Source organism: Verruconis gallopava (genome assembly GCF_000836295.1).
Source record: "Verruconis gallopava strain CBS 43764 unplaced genomic scaffold supercont1.63, whole genome shotgun sequence".
In the NCBI taxonomy this organism is placed as follows: Eukaryota; Fungi; Ascomycota; class Dothideomycetes; order Venturiales; family Sympoventuriaceae; genus Verruconis; species Verruconis gallopava.
This window is the reverse complement of record NW_015622199.1, coordinates 41857-58249: the sequence shown is the minus strand read 5'-3', so window position 1 is coordinate 58249 and position 16393 is coordinate 41857. Positions and strand designations below refer to the sequence as shown.

The 16393-nt window shown below is 52.9% G+C and overlaps 7 protein-coding genes across 10 annotated transcripts; 4 read left to right on the top strand and 3 right to left on the bottom strand.

The window, feature by feature from the left end:
- Positions 1–39: 39 nt before the first annotated feature.
- Positions 40–3747, top strand: PV09_09356. Of its 2 annotated transcripts, XM_016363404.1 has the most exons (3): positions 40–234; positions 322–2470; positions 2566–3747. In XM_016363404.1, exons 1-2 carry the CDS (start codon positions 100–102, stop codon positions 2356–2358), a joined length of 2172 nt encoding a protein of 723 aa, XP_016208783.1. In that variant the 5' UTR covers positions 40–99; the 3' UTR covers positions 2359–2470; positions 2566–3747. The 2 variants fall into 2 exon arrangements, with proteins under 2 accessions (XP_016208783.1, XP_016208782.1); XM_016363403.1 differs by having other exon boundaries at positions 322–3747.
- On the bottom strand, positions 2397–3995 carry PV09_09355 (uncharacterized protein). The gene is made up of 2 exons (XM_016363402.1): positions 3205–3995; positions 2397–3145 (listed from the first exon to the last, which is right to left on the bottom strand). The coding sequence occupies exons 1-2, from the start codon at positions 3530–3532 to the stop codon at positions 2706–2708; spliced, it is 768 nt and encodes a 255-aa protein (XP_016208781.1). The 5' UTR covers positions 3533–3995; the 3' UTR covers positions 2397–2705.
- A 1283-nt stretch (positions 3996–5278) lies between these two features.
- Positions 5279–7113, bottom strand: PV09_09354 (uncharacterized protein). Its single transcript, XM_016363401.1, has 3 exons — positions 6462–7113; positions 6077–6406; positions 5279–5970 (listed from the first exon to the last, which is right to left on the bottom strand). Exons 1-3 carry the CDS (start codon positions 6993–6995, stop codon positions 5869–5871), a joined length of 966 nt encoding a protein of 321 aa, XP_016208780.1. The 5' UTR covers positions 6996–7113; the 3' UTR covers positions 5279–5868.
- Positions 7114–7343: 230 nt separating this feature from the next.
- On the top strand, positions 7344–9058 carry PV09_09353. 2 transcript variants are annotated; one of them, XM_016363399.1, is made up of 2 exons: positions 7344–7553; positions 7631–9058. In XM_016363399.1, the coding sequence occupies exons 1-2, from the start codon at positions 7499–7501 to the stop codon at positions 8785–8787; spliced, it is 1212 nt and encodes a 403-aa protein (XP_016208778.1). In that variant the 5' UTR covers positions 7344–7498; the 3' UTR covers positions 8788–9058. The 2 variants fall into 2 exon arrangements, with proteins under 2 accessions (XP_016208778.1, XP_016208779.1); XM_016363400.1 differs by having other exon boundaries at positions 7605–9058.
- Positions 9059–9394: 336 nt separating this feature from the next.
- On the top strand, positions 9395–13290 carry PV09_09352. Of its 2 annotated transcripts, XM_016363397.1 has the most exons (5): positions 9395–9549; positions 9721–9864; positions 9941–11408; positions 11464–11768; positions 11823–13290. In XM_016363397.1, the coding sequence occupies exons 2-5, from the start codon at positions 9792–9794 to the stop codon at positions 12941–12943; spliced, it is 2967 nt and encodes a 988-aa protein (XP_016208776.1). In that variant the 5' UTR covers positions 9395–9549; positions 9721–9791; the 3' UTR covers positions 12944–13290. The 2 variants fall into 2 exon arrangements, with proteins under 2 accessions (XP_016208776.1, XP_016208777.1); XM_016363398.1 differs by lacking the exon at positions 9395–9549 and having other exon boundaries at positions 9633–9864.
- Positions 13291–13293: 3 nt separating this feature from the next.
- Positions 13294–15013, top strand: PV09_09351 (uncharacterized protein). Its single transcript, XM_016363396.1, has 2 exons — positions 13294–14406; positions 14483–15013. Exons 1-2 carry the CDS (start codon positions 13894–13896, stop codon positions 14558–14560), a joined length of 591 nt encoding a protein of 196 aa, XP_016208775.1. The 5' UTR covers positions 13294–13893; the 3' UTR covers positions 14561–15013.
- Positions 14664–16244, bottom strand: PV09_09350 (formamidopyrimidine-DNA glycosylase). Its single transcript, XM_016363395.1, has 3 exons — positions 16160–16244; positions 15502–16094; positions 14664–15433 (listed from the first exon to the last, which is right to left on the bottom strand). The coding sequence occupies exons 1-3, from the start codon at positions 16166–16168 to the stop codon at positions 14914–14916; spliced, it is 1122 nt and encodes a 373-aa protein (XP_016208774.1). The 5' UTR covers positions 16169–16244; the 3' UTR covers positions 14664–14913.
- Positions 16245–16393: the final 149 nt, after the last annotated feature.

The window sequence follows — 16393 nt, the reverse complement described above, 5'->3', positions numbered from 1 at the left end:
GAGCGCAAGACCGCAGCGAGCATCGAAATATTTGGCGAGCGGTGACTTCATGCTGCGCCTTTTGCCTGCTGCGCCAAAACACAACAGGTTCAACATATCATGGGCCTTGAGGAGTTCGAGCGTCAGCTTGCCGCTGAACAGGCAAACGCTGCTGCACACGGCAGCAGCAGCAGCAACAGGAAACGAGATCGGAGTCGCAGCAGAGAGCGTAAGCATCGACATTCCGATTCAAAGGTATCTATCAATCCAGTTCAGTTCTCGAGAGCCCCAGATGGACGATTCAACAACCTCCTCAATTGACTGCTAACTCTCGTGATGTAGCATCGTAGCAGTAGGCATCGCCACAGACACCATGACCACTTCTCTTCGTCAAGTAGACGAGATCGGGACGACCATGACAGCTCACGTCGCAAGCATAAACGCTCAAGGCGGGACTATGAGGAAGACCCTGAGTCAGACGAAGATGCCGCATCTCGCAAGCGTAAGAACTACATTAAGCGGACGTCCTCCGACGAGGAGGAAGAGGGCAGCGAAGACGTATGGGCTGAGAAGGAAAGCTATGCGCCTCCACCAAACGATGACGACCTAGATGACATGCTCGCCTCAGCAACAAGCAAGGACCTTAAGCGAGATGATTGGATGCAAGCCCCGTCCGCGATAGAGGTAGAATATCGGCAAAGAAAGAAGGAGGCACCACCCAGGAAGGTCGCGGCATCAGAGGCGGAGTTCAGACTGAAGATGCACAAGAATGAACTGAATCATTTCCTGAAAGATTCGCAAGATGATGAAGATGCCGAGTCAAATCTCTCTTCGAAAAAAGGTCGCGAAGAGGTTGACTACGAATTCGGAGACACGGGCTCACAGTGGCGAATGACGAAGCTGAAGGCTGTCTACGACACTGCCAAGGAATCGGGGCGAGCGGTTGAAGAGGTTGCACTGGAACGATATGGCAGTTTGCGAGAATTTGACGAAGCAAGGGAAGAAGAGATCGAGCTGGAAAGGAGGAAACTGTACGGCGAAGGATATGTGGGCAAAGTCAAACCCAGCGGGGAACTATTCGAGGAACGCAAGTTGAGCAAGAGCACACCGTCCCAGCGAAATACATCAGTTAGTGCGGAGGCAGGGGGCTCATTCCCGCAAGGAACGGAACCGAAAGAAACTTCGGCGACCAAGGTCTTGGATGCGACTGCGTTGAACAAGCTGCGCGCGCAAGTGATGAAGGCTAAGATGAAGAAAGATCCGAGTGCTGCAGCCCTTGAGGCAGAATACGAGGCTGCGATGGCGGCTTCAGCAAACCGACCGGAGCCCGACGTCGTTGTCCTTAGCGCCATGGAAAACCGCATGCTCGCCGGTGGCCGTGCGGGAGAAGTAAAGCCCATCGACAACAAGCGCGGCAGGGAGCGTGGTCTTGTTGAAGAAAACGAGGATATGAGCATCGAGGACATGATCCGTCAAGAGCGGCGAACCAAAACGCAGAACGGGGGCTTGGTGTTGGCCGAGCGGATAGCCAAGGACGCAAAGTTTGACAACGACCTGGACTACATGGATGACAACGCGTCCAAGTTGGCAAAGGCAGTCGCCAAGTCAGAGATCAACCTGCGCAACATCGCCATTGCGGATTTCCAAAAGATGAACCGCATCCTTGACACATGCCCGCTGTGTCACCATGAGGACAGAGACGAGCCGCCGGTTGCGCCCATCGTCTCCCTCGCCACACGCGTGTACATGACGCTCCCTACCGAGCCTGAGATCGCCAAGTACGGAGCCACCATCGTGCCTATCCAGCACCACGTCAATCTGCTGGAGTGCGACGACGACGAGTGGGAGGAGCTGCGCAATTTCATGAAGTCTCTGACGAGGATGTACCATGCTCTAGGTCTCGGCGTCATATTCTACGAGAACGCTGCCGCGCCGCACCGTAAGAGACATGCCACGCTCGAAGCTGTGCCGCTACCCGTGGGCATGGCGGAGCATGCGCCCGCGTACTTTCGAGAGGCGATCTTGCAGGCCGATGAAGAGTGGTCACAGCATAAGAAGCTCATTGATACGCTCAAGAAGTCTCAGGATGGGCTTGGCAAGCTCGCCTTCCGTCGCTCGCTCGTCAAGGACGTGCCTTATTTTCACGTCTGGTTCACCATCGACGGCGGGCTGGGACACGTTGTTGAGGATGAGAAGCGATGGCCAAAGGGCGATTTGTTTGCGAGGGAAGTCCTAGGGGGCATGCTCGACGTTGATCCGAGCACGATCAAGAAGCAAGGCAGATGGCACCGGCAAGATCGACGGATTGATGGCTTCAGGAAGAAGTGGTCGCAGTTTGACTGGACCAAGGTATTACTGGAAGAAAACACGGTTCGATGAAATGTGAAGAAGGCAAGACACTCTTTACGGGAAAGGAAGAAGATTATTCGGCCATGCGCGTCTGGGGTAGCGATGTGCCCAGCGAACAACGCGGCATATCGAGGATATAGTCGTATGTACACTTCCCCTTCCAAAGTGGAAACAAGTGCCTCCAGTGGCCGTTGTGGCCTTGTTTCCTGCTCTACGCCCTTGCTGATGATTTGTGAGAGGCGGATGTCACGGCGCACGCCCATTGCCTGTTGATCAAATTCATTTACGCTGTCCTCTCTCTCTCTCTCAGCTCGACTCAACCTACGAAACGCGACACGCAAAGCTGCCGAACGTTCTTGATCAGCGCCTATCCGCGTCTATAGCCTCCTCGTGGCCGGTATGGCTGTACCTGCGCGCCTAGCAGCAGATGTCTTCATTCTGAAATTTCTCCTCCCTCCATATCTCGGCCTCTGTGGCTGGGTTTCTTCCAACACATTTCCCTCCGTGATCCATGAGCTCTCGCTGACGCTTCTCACGGGACCATCCGCGCTGATTTCTTGGTACGACGGTGGCGGTGGGAGCGGCATCCTCAGCGCTTCAAGATCAATATCTAAACTGGGCAGGACGGGATCGGCCATGCCTTGACAGACCATCCTTGCGTCGGAACGGTCGAGCTCCTGTTCCATGGCTCTTGAATTCGATGCGTCATGGGTTGGCATGGCGAGAATGTGTTCTTGGCTGTCCGTAAGGCTTTCCACGGCAGGTTGTGATCGTAGTGTTGGCAATGAGAGAGGAAACAATCGTTGCCTATGTGCGCCTGCAGTCAAGGTCAGCACGAAGAGCCGAGCGTAGTTAGAAATGGGAAGATTTGCTCACGTCGTGCGGCAGTCATCTTCGTGATTTGCAGTCGCCGGTGCTGTTCCCTTTGACATTTTGCAACCACTACCACGACGAAGATACAAAAACAGATGATGACGAGAGCAAGGGCAGCAATCCCAATAGCGATGCCCGCAGGACGGAATGTATCTGTTGGTTGGTCTGAAAAAACACTGAGAGATGCATCCTCGCTGGGCTGAACATCCGCAAGTGCTGTCGATGAGGCGTAGGAAGTCATCAACATAGCGTCTCTCCAGTTGTGAGGCCTTGTGAATGGCGAAGTAGAATTTGAGCTGGGTGAGAGAGGAGATGAGGTCGGGATAGTCATTGAAGATGTCTTGGGCACACGCTGTTATGGCAGGAGATAATTGAAACCGAGGCTGGAAGAGAGTCTCCTCTGCGTGCTTGCCGTCAAGGTGTGAGATTTAGTCCGCAAAGGGCGAAACTAAAGGGGGTCGGCGATGTTGTTTTGTGCTTTGTACGGCCAATATTTGCCGACTAAGAATTGGCGGGACAACAGGAATAACCAACCGATCAACCTTCCGAAGGAAAGAGATCAGATATGTTCGCCTTCATTGACATGCACTTCGTCACGAGTATTAAATGTAGAACGGCCATCTGCCGCCGCCAGCGCCTGCGCTCGTACAATATAAGCCCAGGCGGACAGGCCATGCTTAGCACTGCGAGTTTAGCACGTACACGGATGACCGAGAAGGTCGGCATTGCCCTCAACGACCAAGATCACCATCCTTTGGAAGAATCCAGCCGATGGATGCATACGTTGTGGTCTCTCTTCGTGCAAGCGGCGCAGATTTTTCTGAGATGCTGTGGCCAGGCGAGACCAAAGATAGCGCAAGGCCCAACACGAGGCTGAGCTGCCTGCAAGCGCGCTCAGCACGCCAATCGTCGTGCAGTCATCGTGCCGCGAGCCTTATAGCACGCTCAAAACATGCCGTGCAACCTCTCGACGCCAAAAAGCACCGCGCGGAGGGCGGGAAAAAGCCTCGTCTAGCTTTTCCATCCTGAGCCTGCTGCGTCTTTGCTCGGTACGCTCGTCTTGTGTGCCGGCCGACACGTCGCATTGCGCACACATTCCCTGCGCCTCAGCATCTCGAGGTCTTCTCCAAGCCGACGGACACAACGTAGAATGCACAACCGCATTTCGTCTCCACAGCGGCGCACTACGCGGGGCTCAAGATGGATATTTCGTCTGGGGCCCCCGGGTACAAGATATCCGGCAACACCCCCGGACAAGAGGCAGTTCTTTTGAACTCCGACGTCTAGAATACCGATCGCTGACGGCGGATCCACCTTCTTCACCTCTTCGCGATCAGTGGGAAATTCTCAAAGTGGGACACACTTTTCGCTTCCTAAGGCCATCTCTGCCCGGCCACAGACTCAGGTGGCTTGGGCGAAGCTGGATCTAAGGCAGCGTGCCAGAGAGGCTGCGGATACTCCTTTCTCTGCAACCTAAGCGCCGGCCCGCGGTCAACACGGCCTGTTAGGCTATTAGGAAGCATGAATTCAAGGCTCTGTATATCTGTCCGGACGTCTGACGCCAGTGACCTCGCGGTCAAACTGTCTTCAATTGCGCCTCCCACAATAAACCAAATTGCTGCCTGTGCAAGGGATCAATGACGCGCTGCCATTGCGGTTCAAGCTCTAGCACCAGCCGTGTACAGAGCATGATGGGAACGCATTGTCCAGGACCCAGGCTTTCAAGTCCAGAAATGAGCCATTGGTGCCAGGCAATGGGAAGCGAAGAGGAATCATTGCAGTCCCTGAACCGCTAGCCCATTCGTGCTGGCCACAAGATCCTAAAGCGTGTCGAAATAGAGTGAAAATCAATCATTCTCCGACTCTGCAGCCAGATACTGAGTGGGAGCAGCCGAAGCATCGGGGCGGAGCAGCAGTCACGTTCCCTGGAAGAACCGTACTTGTGCGGTCACCCGCGCCACTATGTCTGCCTTTGCTAATATGCCGGTGATGGGACAGAGTTTAATTGGATCAGGTCTGCCCTTTTGCAAATCCTTTGCGGAGGGGATATGCAACAGGAGGGCACCTGTTCGTGACTCTCACTTAATCCAATATGTGCGACCAGATGCGAATGTACATCTCGAAAGATTGCTTTTTTTTTGGCAATTTTCATCTGTGTAGAGGACCAGAACAAACGCAAGCGCTAAGCTGCTCTAGCTAGAGTCATTGCACTGGAGCATGGGTAAGAGGTAGAAACACACCAATTCTTAGAGGCAACTAGTAGCTCCACGAGAACATTCAGAATGACCACAATGAAGCGCCAACTTTGTCTTCCTTGCTACATGAGAGTCAAAGTTTGGGTATAGTATATTCACACAGGACGAAACCCTTGAGAAATCGCATTTTCGTACACACTGGTCCGTCTTTCCTTCACACTCAGCACCCGAAGGTAAACATGCCTACGTGTGGAAAACCCCCGAAAGTTTGTACCTACAGAAAGCAAAAATGATAATGTTGAGCTAGCGCCGATTTATATACGCATCACACGCCAGACGGGGTCATATCCCGTCTAATCAGCTTAGCGGTCTCATGCATGTCTAAATGCCATTAGACCGTCCAGATAAAGTAACCAGTGTTTCTGTTTCAGCTGAAGGAGTGGGAGCCTGGCGCCTTGCTGCCTCAATTCGTTTAAGAAGCTTCCTGAGCAACTGAGGGAGGTGGTTTGCCATATGTACGCTCGTATTCGCGCAAGTAACGCTCCTTATCGGCTAAGTAGAGATCCTCGTATTTCTACGTTAAACAGTATGCGTCAGCTTTCGAATATCGATATCCTAAACGGTCGGATAAAGGAAAGAAAAAGAGACCAGGATGAGTGAAAACGGGTACAAATACACACCTTCTTCTCGGAGCTGCTCAATTCTTTCCACTCCTTGGTGATGAGCTTGGCGGCGTCGCCCAGCGCGATGCCCTGGAAGTCACCGCTCTCCCTCCTTGCAAGATTGAATTTGAAGAACGCAGACTGTGGACGTTTCACCTGGCGGTCGTCCTTGATAGGGGACAGGAATCGTGCCGCTACCTTTGGCGCCTTGTTCTGGGCGATCTTGCGCTTGAGAGACTGACGGGCGGCATTGGCGCTCATGATCTGGAGAGGCGTGTGAGAGTTGACCCAGGTGGAGTAAGCCTTTTGGTTCGCTTCCTTGTTCTGGTTGGCGACGTGGTTGTAGTGCTGATGGCGATACGGGTTAGCGTCGCGTCGCCTGCGCGCTCGCTCGGTCACATACCTCCCTCTCCGACGCGGAGAGATTTTTGAATTCGGCGGCAACGGCCTTGATGCCCTCTCTCACGTTGCCCGTCTTCCCCTGAAGCTTTTCCGACACATACACGGTCCACGCGCTGTCAGGCTTCCCTTTGGGCTCCACCAGCGCGGCTGCCTTCAATTCCTTAAATGCCAGCAGCGCCTTCTTCTTCTCCGCAGCTGCCTTGGCCTTCTCACTTAGCACCTTCCTCTTCCTGGGTGCCGGCTTCTTTGCCTTCTTCTTGGGTGCCGCCTTCTTTTTGTTTGCTGCAGGTGCCTTCTTCGAGCCAGCCACTCGCGATGACGTCGACTTTGCCTTCTTAGCTCTGGTCGAACGCGTCGTGGCAAACAGGCGACTTGACTGGACAGCCAGGCCCAGAAGGCGCGATCGTGGATGGAGTGATGCCGCAAGGTGCGGAATTGCTCGTGTGACGCGGGCTACGTCGCCATGCGTACTTGCTGCTGGACCTCGTCCACGTATCAGTGCCGCAGCACGTGCGACCGCACGACACTGAAGCATTGCGTCCGGTCCGAACGTGGAGAAAGGCTGATCGAGTTGGTAGGGCGCGACCACGCGTGATAGAGAACGAAGCTGGCAAAGTTTGGTGATGTTGCGCTCGTACGATGTGGGTACCTGGAAGAGGCTGGCGTAACTGTTCCTACACCCGTCGCTCCCTGCTGCAAGTCCGAAAGAGCTTGGGCCAGCCACCCTATTGCTTCAGGCAGCCACTGTGTGGCCAATCAGAAGCAAAGACGCGGTAGGGAGAGACACCTCCAACTAGGGTGTTTCTTAGCATGTCAATCTCGTTTAGGAAAGGATTAGGTAAGCAGGACATTTGCAGTGTCTTCGTCCGTTAACTCTACCTGAATTGACTTCCAGCGGTCTTCATATAATCGACGTTGCTCACTGCATCTTCTCACTCAACTTCGCCTGCTTTTTCGTGCTTTTTTGACATAGAAGTCTAATTCCCTTCCGATCCTCCCTCTCCCCTCGAGTGAAAGAAGCCTTCCAGTCTCGCTGCTATGCCAGAAGACCAGCAGGCTGAGCCAAAAAAGCACGCAGCGTGCGATGAGTGCCGTATGTCCCTCTCCATTTGCTGGAATAGTCTCTAAAGAAATGAAACCCCAGCAGCTAATCGTTAATCCTGTCGCCAGGCGCCAGGAAGTTGAAGTGCTCCGGGGACGCTCCCAGCTGTCAAAGATGTCAAACTGAACGGCTTTTGTGTGTCTATTCTCTCCGCAAAAAGATGGGTCGGCCCAGAAAACGACCCAGAGAAGAAAACGATACGACTGTTACCAGTGCCGACGCAAATGCTGCGAACGGGATCAACTTTAATGATACCAGCGGAGAATTGACTTATGACTTCAATTCCCTCACACCCGAGCTAATCTCTGGCCTTCCTGGGACGGGAATGCCTTTGAGTATGGCATCATCCATTCCTCTCGACTTTTTTAAACCTCATCAGGAAGCGTCCTTATCCTGGCTTGATCCTCTGTTGCAGAATGTCGGCACAGATCAGCCGGACCAAGAATTTCGCGCTCACATTCCAGATGCAAGTGTGGCCTCAAATCGTAGCCCGGAAGCATCTTCTTCGTCCTTTACCACATCGGCCTCGACAATGGTGCAATTCAGCTCAACGCCGGGCACCTGCCTCTGCCTGCATAACATGTACATGACGCTCTCAGAACTCGCCGCCACAAAGGACTGGAGCTTCCCCTACTCAGTTCATAAGCTTAAATTGAGCCTCCAAACTGCAAACTCCGTACTCAAGTGCCTCATCTGTCCGCTCGAACCCACCTCTGCAATGCAGAACCTTATGACGCTATCTACGGTACTAACGACAATCACGGATTGTTATCGTAAGATTTTAACTAGTATTGACGCTGAAGTGAAATCCGCGGAAGAAGAGGGCAGAAGTATGATGTATCGGATGGGCGACTCAAATCCGGAACGGTGGCATTTACACACAGGTACTGCCGATTGTCCCATGGGTGTCAACATCGATCTCGCCCCAAGTGAATACAAGATGCTGTCGCGAAAGGTTATCAGCACAGATGTGTTAGGTAGTGCCAGAGCTAGTGCGCACCGGTCCAGCCAACTCCAGCAACAAAATAGTGACACAATAAGCGTGCTCGGCCTAGTTCAGCGATTGGAACATCGACAACGTGAATGGCATAAGAGCGCTGCAGCAGCGGAGCTGCAAGTACATTATGCAAGGTCAGGAATGGAGTGTAGGCCAGAGGAAGGCGATTATATGTGCTTGAAGCTCGTTGGGACCATTCGGAGACGTATCGAGACGCTCGGTCTGTAAATCAGGGCTGAACTGATCGGATCCATAACGCTGCTGCAGAAAGATCTTCCTTTTCAAAGATAGAGGAAGGCCTTCGGAAAATGGCAAATATTCTGTCAACGAGCTTATGACCTGCGTGAATAAGCTTGTATGGATGGCATGATCTCAGGGACGCCTACTTTTTCCCAGCTCAACACCGACCGCATTGTTTTGATAGCGCTTGACAAAACTTCCGTGCAAATTTAGAGGCACTGGTCAACGATCCTTGCGGAAAATCTCTTCGCAAACATGACTTTTCGATTATCCACCTTATAGCGAGCTGCACACCGTAGACGCACTTTAGACCCCTGTCAGCCTTGTTTCATAACCGGCGCAATGATTAATCCCGACCATTGGACACAACCCTCAAAATACCGTGTCGATCTCTCTAATCAACAGAAGAGAGCCTTTCAGAGTGTGTGCGTGCGTAATTGCTATACGCACAATGCATAGACGGAGCCACCAAAATGGACTAAATCTGATGGGATCCTCGTATTGTCCGTATCCCTATCCCGACCCACTTTATCTATCAGGCTGTGCAACAAAAGCCGCTAGTCGCTGTTGGCTATTATGAAACGTCCCTTGGTAAGGTCGCGCGAAACACTGTACATCGGTATTGCAAGGTCGCAGAACAGCCTCCCAAATTTGCGGCTTGCGTGTTGGCGCCACTTCCTTCTTGCTGCTGAACAGCATTCGCGCATCCTCCGTAAGCAACAATGATCGGCGCACGGAGTTAAGTAACTGGTAAGCAGCCCGTTCCGAAAGCGCTTTCGCAACCCTCTGAGGCAGCAAACCTCTCGATTTCTGCTTCTCTAAAATCACGAGCGGTTTTTCTCAAGCAATACTCCTCTCAATTTTTCTCCTCTTCTTGATCCGCCGGTGGTCAACCTCTTGATAATGATTTAGATATTACAGGTAACTCGGAACGTAGCCAATGTTGGTGCCTAAAAAGCAGCAAGGTGTTTCGCAATTTTGTTGAGGGAACAATGACCGATAAACCGTTGAATAGGCTGATTATTTGTGTTGATGGCGCAGAATATGACGAGAATGGCAAGCTTTGTGAGTTCAATTTCAGCTCTGTCTTTGAACAGAGAAGGCCGCGAAATGCATGGCGCTTACGAGTGAGGATTCACAGCGGGCCTGGGCAGTTCAAGCAATGTGTTCAAATTGAAAAGCATAATCGCATCCGGTACACACCAAGGCACACTTAGGGGAGGCTTTAATCAGATCATCCGTTACTACCAAGCTGTTGGTGACGGTCGCTTTGGCAAATTCAAGACCCGATCCGTTGGCTCTATTGATCAGCAGATCAAGGATATCACCAGAGATATCTGTGAAAAGCTCGAGAGTCCTGATGATGAAATATTCTTCTACGGATTTGGGCGCGGGGCATACATAGTGCGTGCCGTAGCTGCGCTGCTTCATTTCATGGGTGTTCCAAAGTCAATGAGCACCTTTGCGACCGTTTACCAGTACGCGTTGGATCTTGAGAACGCACATTCACGCGATGACAGTCTTAACGGCAATCGGCTGCTCACCCAGATACGTGAACTTTCTAACGCAGCACCGGTAATACGTTTTGTGGGCTTGTTCGACACCGTTAGGCCTTCACTGGAAAAGCATCAATACGATATTTCTTTCGTAGGCTCGATCCAGAATATCCGCCATGCTCTAGCATTTAACGAGACGGGGCTGGCTCCAGAGGTCCTAAGCCTGCCGTCCGCAGAAGCGATGAAAGGCCGCTCGTTCGTACAAGCCTGGTTCATGGGATCACATCGTGACATGGGAGGCGGCGGAGAGCGCGATGGCCTTTCACTATACCCGTATCAGTGGATGATATTGGAAAGCATAAATTCGGGTCTCGTCATCCAGCCGGACAGCAAAGACAGGGTCCTAGAGCTGGCTTTCCCTCAATTTACAGGCAGTCTTCCCAACCTTGGAGGTGAGGAAAAGATTGAGTGGCGGCTTCGGTATGCAAACGGCCTCGAAACAACTTTGTTCGATCTGCAAAGCTTGCACACGGACACCAAGTCGGACCCGTCGCACAGCGTTCGATTGGCCCAGAACAGCAGGCTCTTCCATTCGCAGCGGAAGATCTGGAACAATTCGACGAAGGAGCTGCATGGATGGACAACAGATGGCGCTTGGGGGACAATTATTCACCCCTCGCTCTTTGTAATTCTTGATCGGAACCCAAAGATGTACGAACAAGGTCTATTCAAGCTTCGGAAGCTGGAGTTGGCAGACTTCCAAGAACGGTGCTTCGACGACGAGCGAAGGGTGCAGCCATGGCTCGAAGGCCTCCATCTTCAGGCCAGTGGTGTCAAGGCCTTCCGCATTCTGGTTTGCGGCAAGACAGGAGTCGGCAAATCAACTTTGATAAACAAGGTATTCGGCGTCGAGATGACAGAGGAGTCGAACGATTACTCGCAAGGTGTTCACGATATCGACAAGGCTTTCGAAAGTCCGAATCACCCTGGTTTGTTGATACATGATTCACGTGGTTGGCAGGCTGGTAGTGACCATGAACTTGATCTTATCGCTAAATTCTTACGGCACCGTGCATTTCAAAAAGATCCAGCGGAATCGCTGCACGTCATATGGTTGGTTGCAAGATTCTGTTCCGTCCCGAACACCTTGATACTGATTTCTGGCGAGGTTTTGCGTCGATTCAGATGTCTCGCGTATCGAAGAGGCAGACAAAAGGACTTTCCAAACGATTGCGCAATTTTCTCATCATGTGCCTGTGTTCGTCGTAGGTACTAAAAAGGACAAGCTCGTTGCCTTTCGAAAAATGCAGCTACTTGAAGAGTACATGAAGGACACCAACGATTTCAAAGAAGCCAGTAAGCGTGCCAATCTGGAGGCGGACAAGTTGGCAGAAGAGCAATTTGGGAAGCTTCGAGATCAGTTCTCGCAGATCGAGCATTACAAAGCGGACGGGTACTGCTGCATTTCCAAAGGTAGCTACATCATGGGAGTTAGAGTGATGAACATCGAGCTTACCTGAATACCAGACGACGACGACGGTATACGGGCGCTTCTTAACCAGACCTTAGATCTGATCACCGACGAACGCGTACGTTTATTCTGCGTGGCAGCACAAGTCATGGACGTGGAGCAAAAAATTGATAGCGCCATCACAGAGTGTATGCGCTTAGGCACCCACGCCATTAGAACTGCTATGGTCCCTCTTCCTTTTTCGGGAATGATAGGCACCCCAACGGTCTCGCGCATCATCTGTGAGCATATCCTCCAATGCTTTGGCTTCCCCAAAGCCGCTCCTGAAGAAATCGAGGACATCATGTCCAGGGTTGTGATGGGAAATCTGAAGAATTTCATGAAGGTGACGTTGTCGCAGTTCGGCGTTGTTTCACTCACGGCAGTCGGCACAGCGGTGCCCACGCTGGGTATCGGTATCGTCGTCGGGGCCATTGGATGCATCTTAGCATCACCGCCAACTGCTCGTATGCTGTTCAAGTGCGCCTGCGACATGATTTTGATCTTGGAGCGCTCCTTTCGATACCAAGGCAAATACGTGTCGATCAAACAGATTGAGGATGCTGCCGTGTACTACACGACAGCCAAGACGAAGACATTCTCGGGCAAGGAAGTGCTTCTCCAGCAGCACGTGCACGACGAGGTGGATCGCCTCATTCCGCTTAAGAAGGTCTCCGTCGGTTTTGGTTTCGGCAAGCTTCGAGGCGGACTGCAGGACATTATCTATATGAATCGATTTGACAAAAAGTCGGACGGACTACGCAGCCCGCGCTCAGCCGTTGAGATGGATGCGAGCGTAGTGCCGGAACTGGATCCCAACACGACGGCGGCAGAGCTCGACGCTGGCGAGACGGTGACGGAGCTCTCTGGCGACAACGCTATGTTACCAGCAGAACTCGACACGCCGTTGTCAGAATTGAAGATTTCGTCGTCGAGCGGAACCCAATTCTCGAGGCCCACTCTGTCTGCGAGTGATTCGAAGAGCAGCCTGGGTGGAAAGGACAAAGGGAGCCCTGCGTGGACAGCTGCAGAACTTGAAGACTCCTCGTCGGAGAACAAGCGGACAAGGAGCGACGGCGGCCTTTTCAAGCGGTCTCTGACAAAATTCAGTTTAAAGAAGTCAAAGACGAAGTCGTGATGTAGAAATAGAAGGTTTCGACTGCTAGGATACCCCCAATTGAACGAGATGGAAAGCCATGGCTGTCGAAAGAACCAAAGGCCGTGAGCGACGATGTCAGAGAAGGCCAGGTTCAAAGCGCGTGTGAACGAGCTGGCTCTGATGTCGCAATGCAGAACTGCACATGCACGTGTTGTATCTCTCTACTTGAGGCCTTGACCTTTGCCGTAGGCCTGGATCGGCTGCTCAGTGTGCTAGGAGCTAAGCTCGCCAAGGCTGCAAGGCAGGCACACGAGAGCGGCGCCACGCAGTGTGGCTTGAGCACAACGGAAAGGCTTCCGCGGCGACGGAAAACGCCGAAGGGGCGCGACGTTCGGTCGAACTCGCCATGGAAATTGTCATGGACTGCGCCCTTTGGGAAGAAAACGCCTGTTGAGGCTACAAACTGCTCCATGATCCCCTCGCGCGTCCGCATCCCCCGCTTCCACCCGCTGCCAGCGACGCACGTCGTGATTCAGCCGTGCCAGTGACAATGGGATGCGACAGTAGACGCCAGCCCCGCGCTTCCTGGGCTGACAGCAGGGCGCGCGCACGCCCAAATCCCACTTGACGAGCTGTGTAGCACGACGACAATAAGCCGAGCGCTCCCATTGTCGTGACACCTTTTCGCGTGCTATAAAATCCGTGTGCAACTTTCTCAACCCTCCTCCTTGACGCACGTTGCTATGCCTTATATTTTCCAAGCAGATTCAGCACGTATCGAAAAACGTTTGCTTCTCCAGTCTCTACCAGTCGGTGCTAACAAAACGCTGGCAGCGCTGCAAGAAATCTCACACCACACGAACGCAGTGCTCACCCCATCTGGTCTCATCTGTTAAAACACATCGCGCGAATCCGCGTCTCACTTTCTTGAAAGATCTGCTATCCGCAGGCCCAGACCGTGGCCCTCTTTCACAGTGCTTTTATTCAAAATGTCAAACACGACGACGAGGACAGCCACTCATCCGCCGGCGGCTACAAGTCCATCGGCGACCAGAAGTCCCCTACAAGGTTTGCCCGACCCGCCGCCATATACGCCGCCCATCCACACCGTCTTCGGAAATGTTGACGAAGATGAGGACGAAGAATCGTCACCGACGACGACGTTCAACGTCCACGTTCCAACAACGATCCAGGGCTGTGGCAATATAATCGCTCTTCCGCCCCCGGACGTCACGCGAATCGCAACCGCGTTGCTGGCCACCGTCAACCAGAAGATTCACATGACCCGCAGCTTTAACATCCACGTCAACTGCGGCGTGAACATCACCGGCGACAAAAACATTGTCGGCTCGCCCGCAATACGGCCGCTTGCGGCGAGCCAGCAACAGCAGAATGCACGGCAACAGCAGGCCCCCTTCACGAGCAGCAACACGCCGACAGCGGCTGTCTGGTCAGGCACCGTGCCGGCAACGCACGGGTTGGGTAAGAGGAAAGCTTCGGAGGTAAGTCTGTCCTGTTGAGCTGGCACCGTCCAACGAGCCCAGCCGGCGGCTACGCAGGTGCTAACAGCGGACGTAGGAACCGGAGGCTGGTCCTCCAGCAAGGAGGGTGAGTCCTGGAACTCCCGCATCTTTCGCCAGCCCTTCGCCGAGATGACGACACATCCAGCCCTATCAAATCGTCAGTTGTTGATCACTGGCCCCAACACAGATTCTTTCCCCTAGGTGTATTCATGTTAGCTAGGAAGCTTCGGGGAGGTTGCAATAAAGCTTCCCTTCAAACAAAATCATGTGATCTTAATTGTATACCCCATATTCTAGGGATCAGCACTTACTCTCTGCATACACATCATAACTCTACTTCAGGCTATGGTAGAGATGAATCATGCCCTTTTATTTAGAGAACAAAAAATAAAGAAAAATAGACCTTCTGTGCACTCCAAGAGCAGCAAAAGACATGGGCACATCTGACGGAGTCCACATGACGAAATGAACAAAGGAGATGATCAATCATTTGGCACCTCGACCTGAGCGCCTGCGTCCCGTTGTTGGTGTCGCTGCTTCCTTTGCTTCCTTTGCTTTCTTCGGTGCGTTTTGCTCTTCCTTAACGGCATCTGCAGTGGCTTTCCTCTTCTTCAGCGAGTCGTTCTCCACACCGTTTGTAGGCTCCTTGTCCCTTTTCGCCTTCTTCGCTGGCTTCTCATCTTCTTCGTCTTGCTCGTCTTGCTCGTCAGCATCGCCAGCCACGGGGCCCGTCTTCTTCTGCACGCTGGGCACGACAGCAGATGTGCGTCCACCGACGGTGAGATGTATGATCTTGTCTCCATTAGGCAGCACACCCGCGCCTTTCTTGCCTTTTGCGCGGTGTTTCACCAACCACGTTTTGGGGAATTTGTCTGCGTCTGCCAGGAGGTCGCATGCGGTAGTGCACACGTCAATGAGAGCGGTGTGGAGGTCTTTGACTTGCGAGTCGCTCAACGTGTTGCTGTATTGCTCAGGGTGAATACGCGCTTGGTAGAGCACCTCGTCGCTGCCATTCTCAGCGTCAGCAGATGCGTGTCAAACCATCAACTTTCTGATTGTTTTGACTTCACGTACCCCACCCAATTTCCTACGCCTGATATGTTGGCCTGATCCAGCAGCAGCGCTTTAACGGGCACCTTCTTGCTGCGCAGTTTCTTCTTAAGCCAATCCTGCGTGAGTATGTCCTTGTCGATGACCGGGTCTGGCCCATTCTCCTTCAGCGGGCTCATCTTTCTTATCTGATCCGCCTCGCAGTCTACAAGTCGTATTCTGCCGAGCCGCCGAGCATCTACAAAGGCTACTTCCCTGTCCTCCTCGCCGTCATTGCCCTTGACGCTCAGCACGAACTTGCGAAACTTGGGCGGCCAGACCTTGTCCTCGTCTTTTGTGGGCTTGTAGAAGCTCGAGTCGTCGTTGGAGAACTTCAGCCAGCCGGTCATGCCGAAATGCATGACCGGGTGTGGCGGAGAGTCCATGACCAGCCAGAAGTATTTCCCTTGCTGGCGAGCATCCAGGATCTTCTTTCCCGTCATTGCCTTCTTGAACGCATCTGCACTACAGCCCACCTTTCCGTACACGATGTCATCATGCTCGGCCGCGACCGAGGAGATGGTGCGGCCAACGGCGTGCTTTTTGAGAAAATGTAGGACACGAGTGACCTCCGCAATCTAGAGCGCAGAACATCAGAACAGCCACAGGTATTAGAGCATCATGAAAACATGGGAATGGTTACCTCAGGCATTGCGACAGAGATTCCGGGCGTGAAAGGGCTGGTATTTTCTTTGGGTCTGCCAGGCAACAGAGGAAAATCGCTGGAGGTCGACGACTTGACTGTAGGGGGCTGAGGGCGCACTCCATTGGAGCATGAGCTAACGCGAGCGACGCGCCACACCACACGCGAAGTCACGAGTGCCACCCAAAGCAATCAACTGGCTCCCATCGACTTGAGCCCTTATTGAATCTGCTC

Excerpts from the sequence above, each read along its gene's own strand:
- PV09_09353 (XM_016363399.1), top strand. The coding sequence starts at position 7,499 with ATGCCAGAAGACCAGCAGGCTGAGCCAAAAAAGCACGCAGCGTGCGAT. Across the intron at positions 7,554-7,630 it reads CGCAGCGTGCGATGAGTGCC|GCGCCAGGAAGTTGAAGTGC; the intron begins GTATGTCCCTCT and ends TCCTGTCGCCAG.
- PV09_09351 (XM_016363396.1), top strand. The coding sequence starts at position 13,894 with ATGTCAAACACGACGACGAGGACAGCCACTCATCCGCCGGCGGCTACA. Across the intron at positions 14,407-14,482 it reads GTAAGAGGAAAGCTTCGGAG|GAACCGGAGGCTGGTCCTCC; the intron begins GTAAGTCTGTCC and ends CAGCGGACGTAG.
- PV09_09356 (XM_016363404.1), top strand. The coding sequence starts at position 100 with ATGGGCCTTGAGGAGTTCGAGCGTCAGCTTGCCGCTGAACAGGCAAAC. Across the intron at positions 235-321 it reads ATCGACATTCCGATTCAAAG|CATCGTAGCAGTAGGCATCG; the intron begins GTATCTATCAAT and ends CTCGTGATGTAG.
- PV09_09354 (XM_016363401.1), bottom strand. The coding sequence starts at position 6,995 with ATGCTTCAGTGTCGTGCGGTCGCACGTGCTGCGGCACTGATACGTGGA. Across the intron at positions 6,407-6,461 it reads TCTCCGCGTCGGAGAGGGAG|CACTACAACCACGTCGCCAA; the intron begins GTATGTGACCGA and ends TATCGCCATCAG. Across the intron at positions 5,971-6,076 it reads TGAGCAGCTCCGAGAAGAAG|AAATACGAGGATCTCTACTT; the intron begins GTGTGTATTTGT and ends TGTTTAACGTAG.
- PV09_09355 (XM_016363402.1), bottom strand. The coding sequence starts at position 3,532 with ATGACTATCCCGACCTCATCTCCTCTCTCACCCAGCTCAAATTCTACT. Across the intron at positions 3,146-3,204 it reads GAAGATGACTGCCGCACGAC|GCGCACATAGGCAACGATTG; the intron begins GTGAGCAAATCT and ends CCTTGACTGCAG.
- PV09_09352 (XM_016363397.1), top strand. The coding sequence starts at position 9,792 with ATGACCGATAAACCGTTGAATAGGCTGATTATTTGTGTTGATGGCGCA. Across the intron at positions 9,865-9,940 it reads TGACGAGAATGGCAAGCTTT|CGGGCCTGGGCAGTTCAAGC; the intron begins GTGAGTTCAATT and ends GAGGATTCACAG. Across the intron at positions 11,769-11,822 it reads GTACTGCTGCATTTCCAAAG|ACGACGACGACGGTATACGG; the intron begins GTAGCTACATCA and ends CCTGAATACCAG.
- PV09_09350 (XM_016363395.1), bottom strand. Across the intron at positions 15,434-15,501 it reads GGCGTAGGAAATTGGGTGGG|CGACGAGGTGCTCTACCAAG; the intron begins GTACGTGAAGTC and ends TGAGAATGGCAG.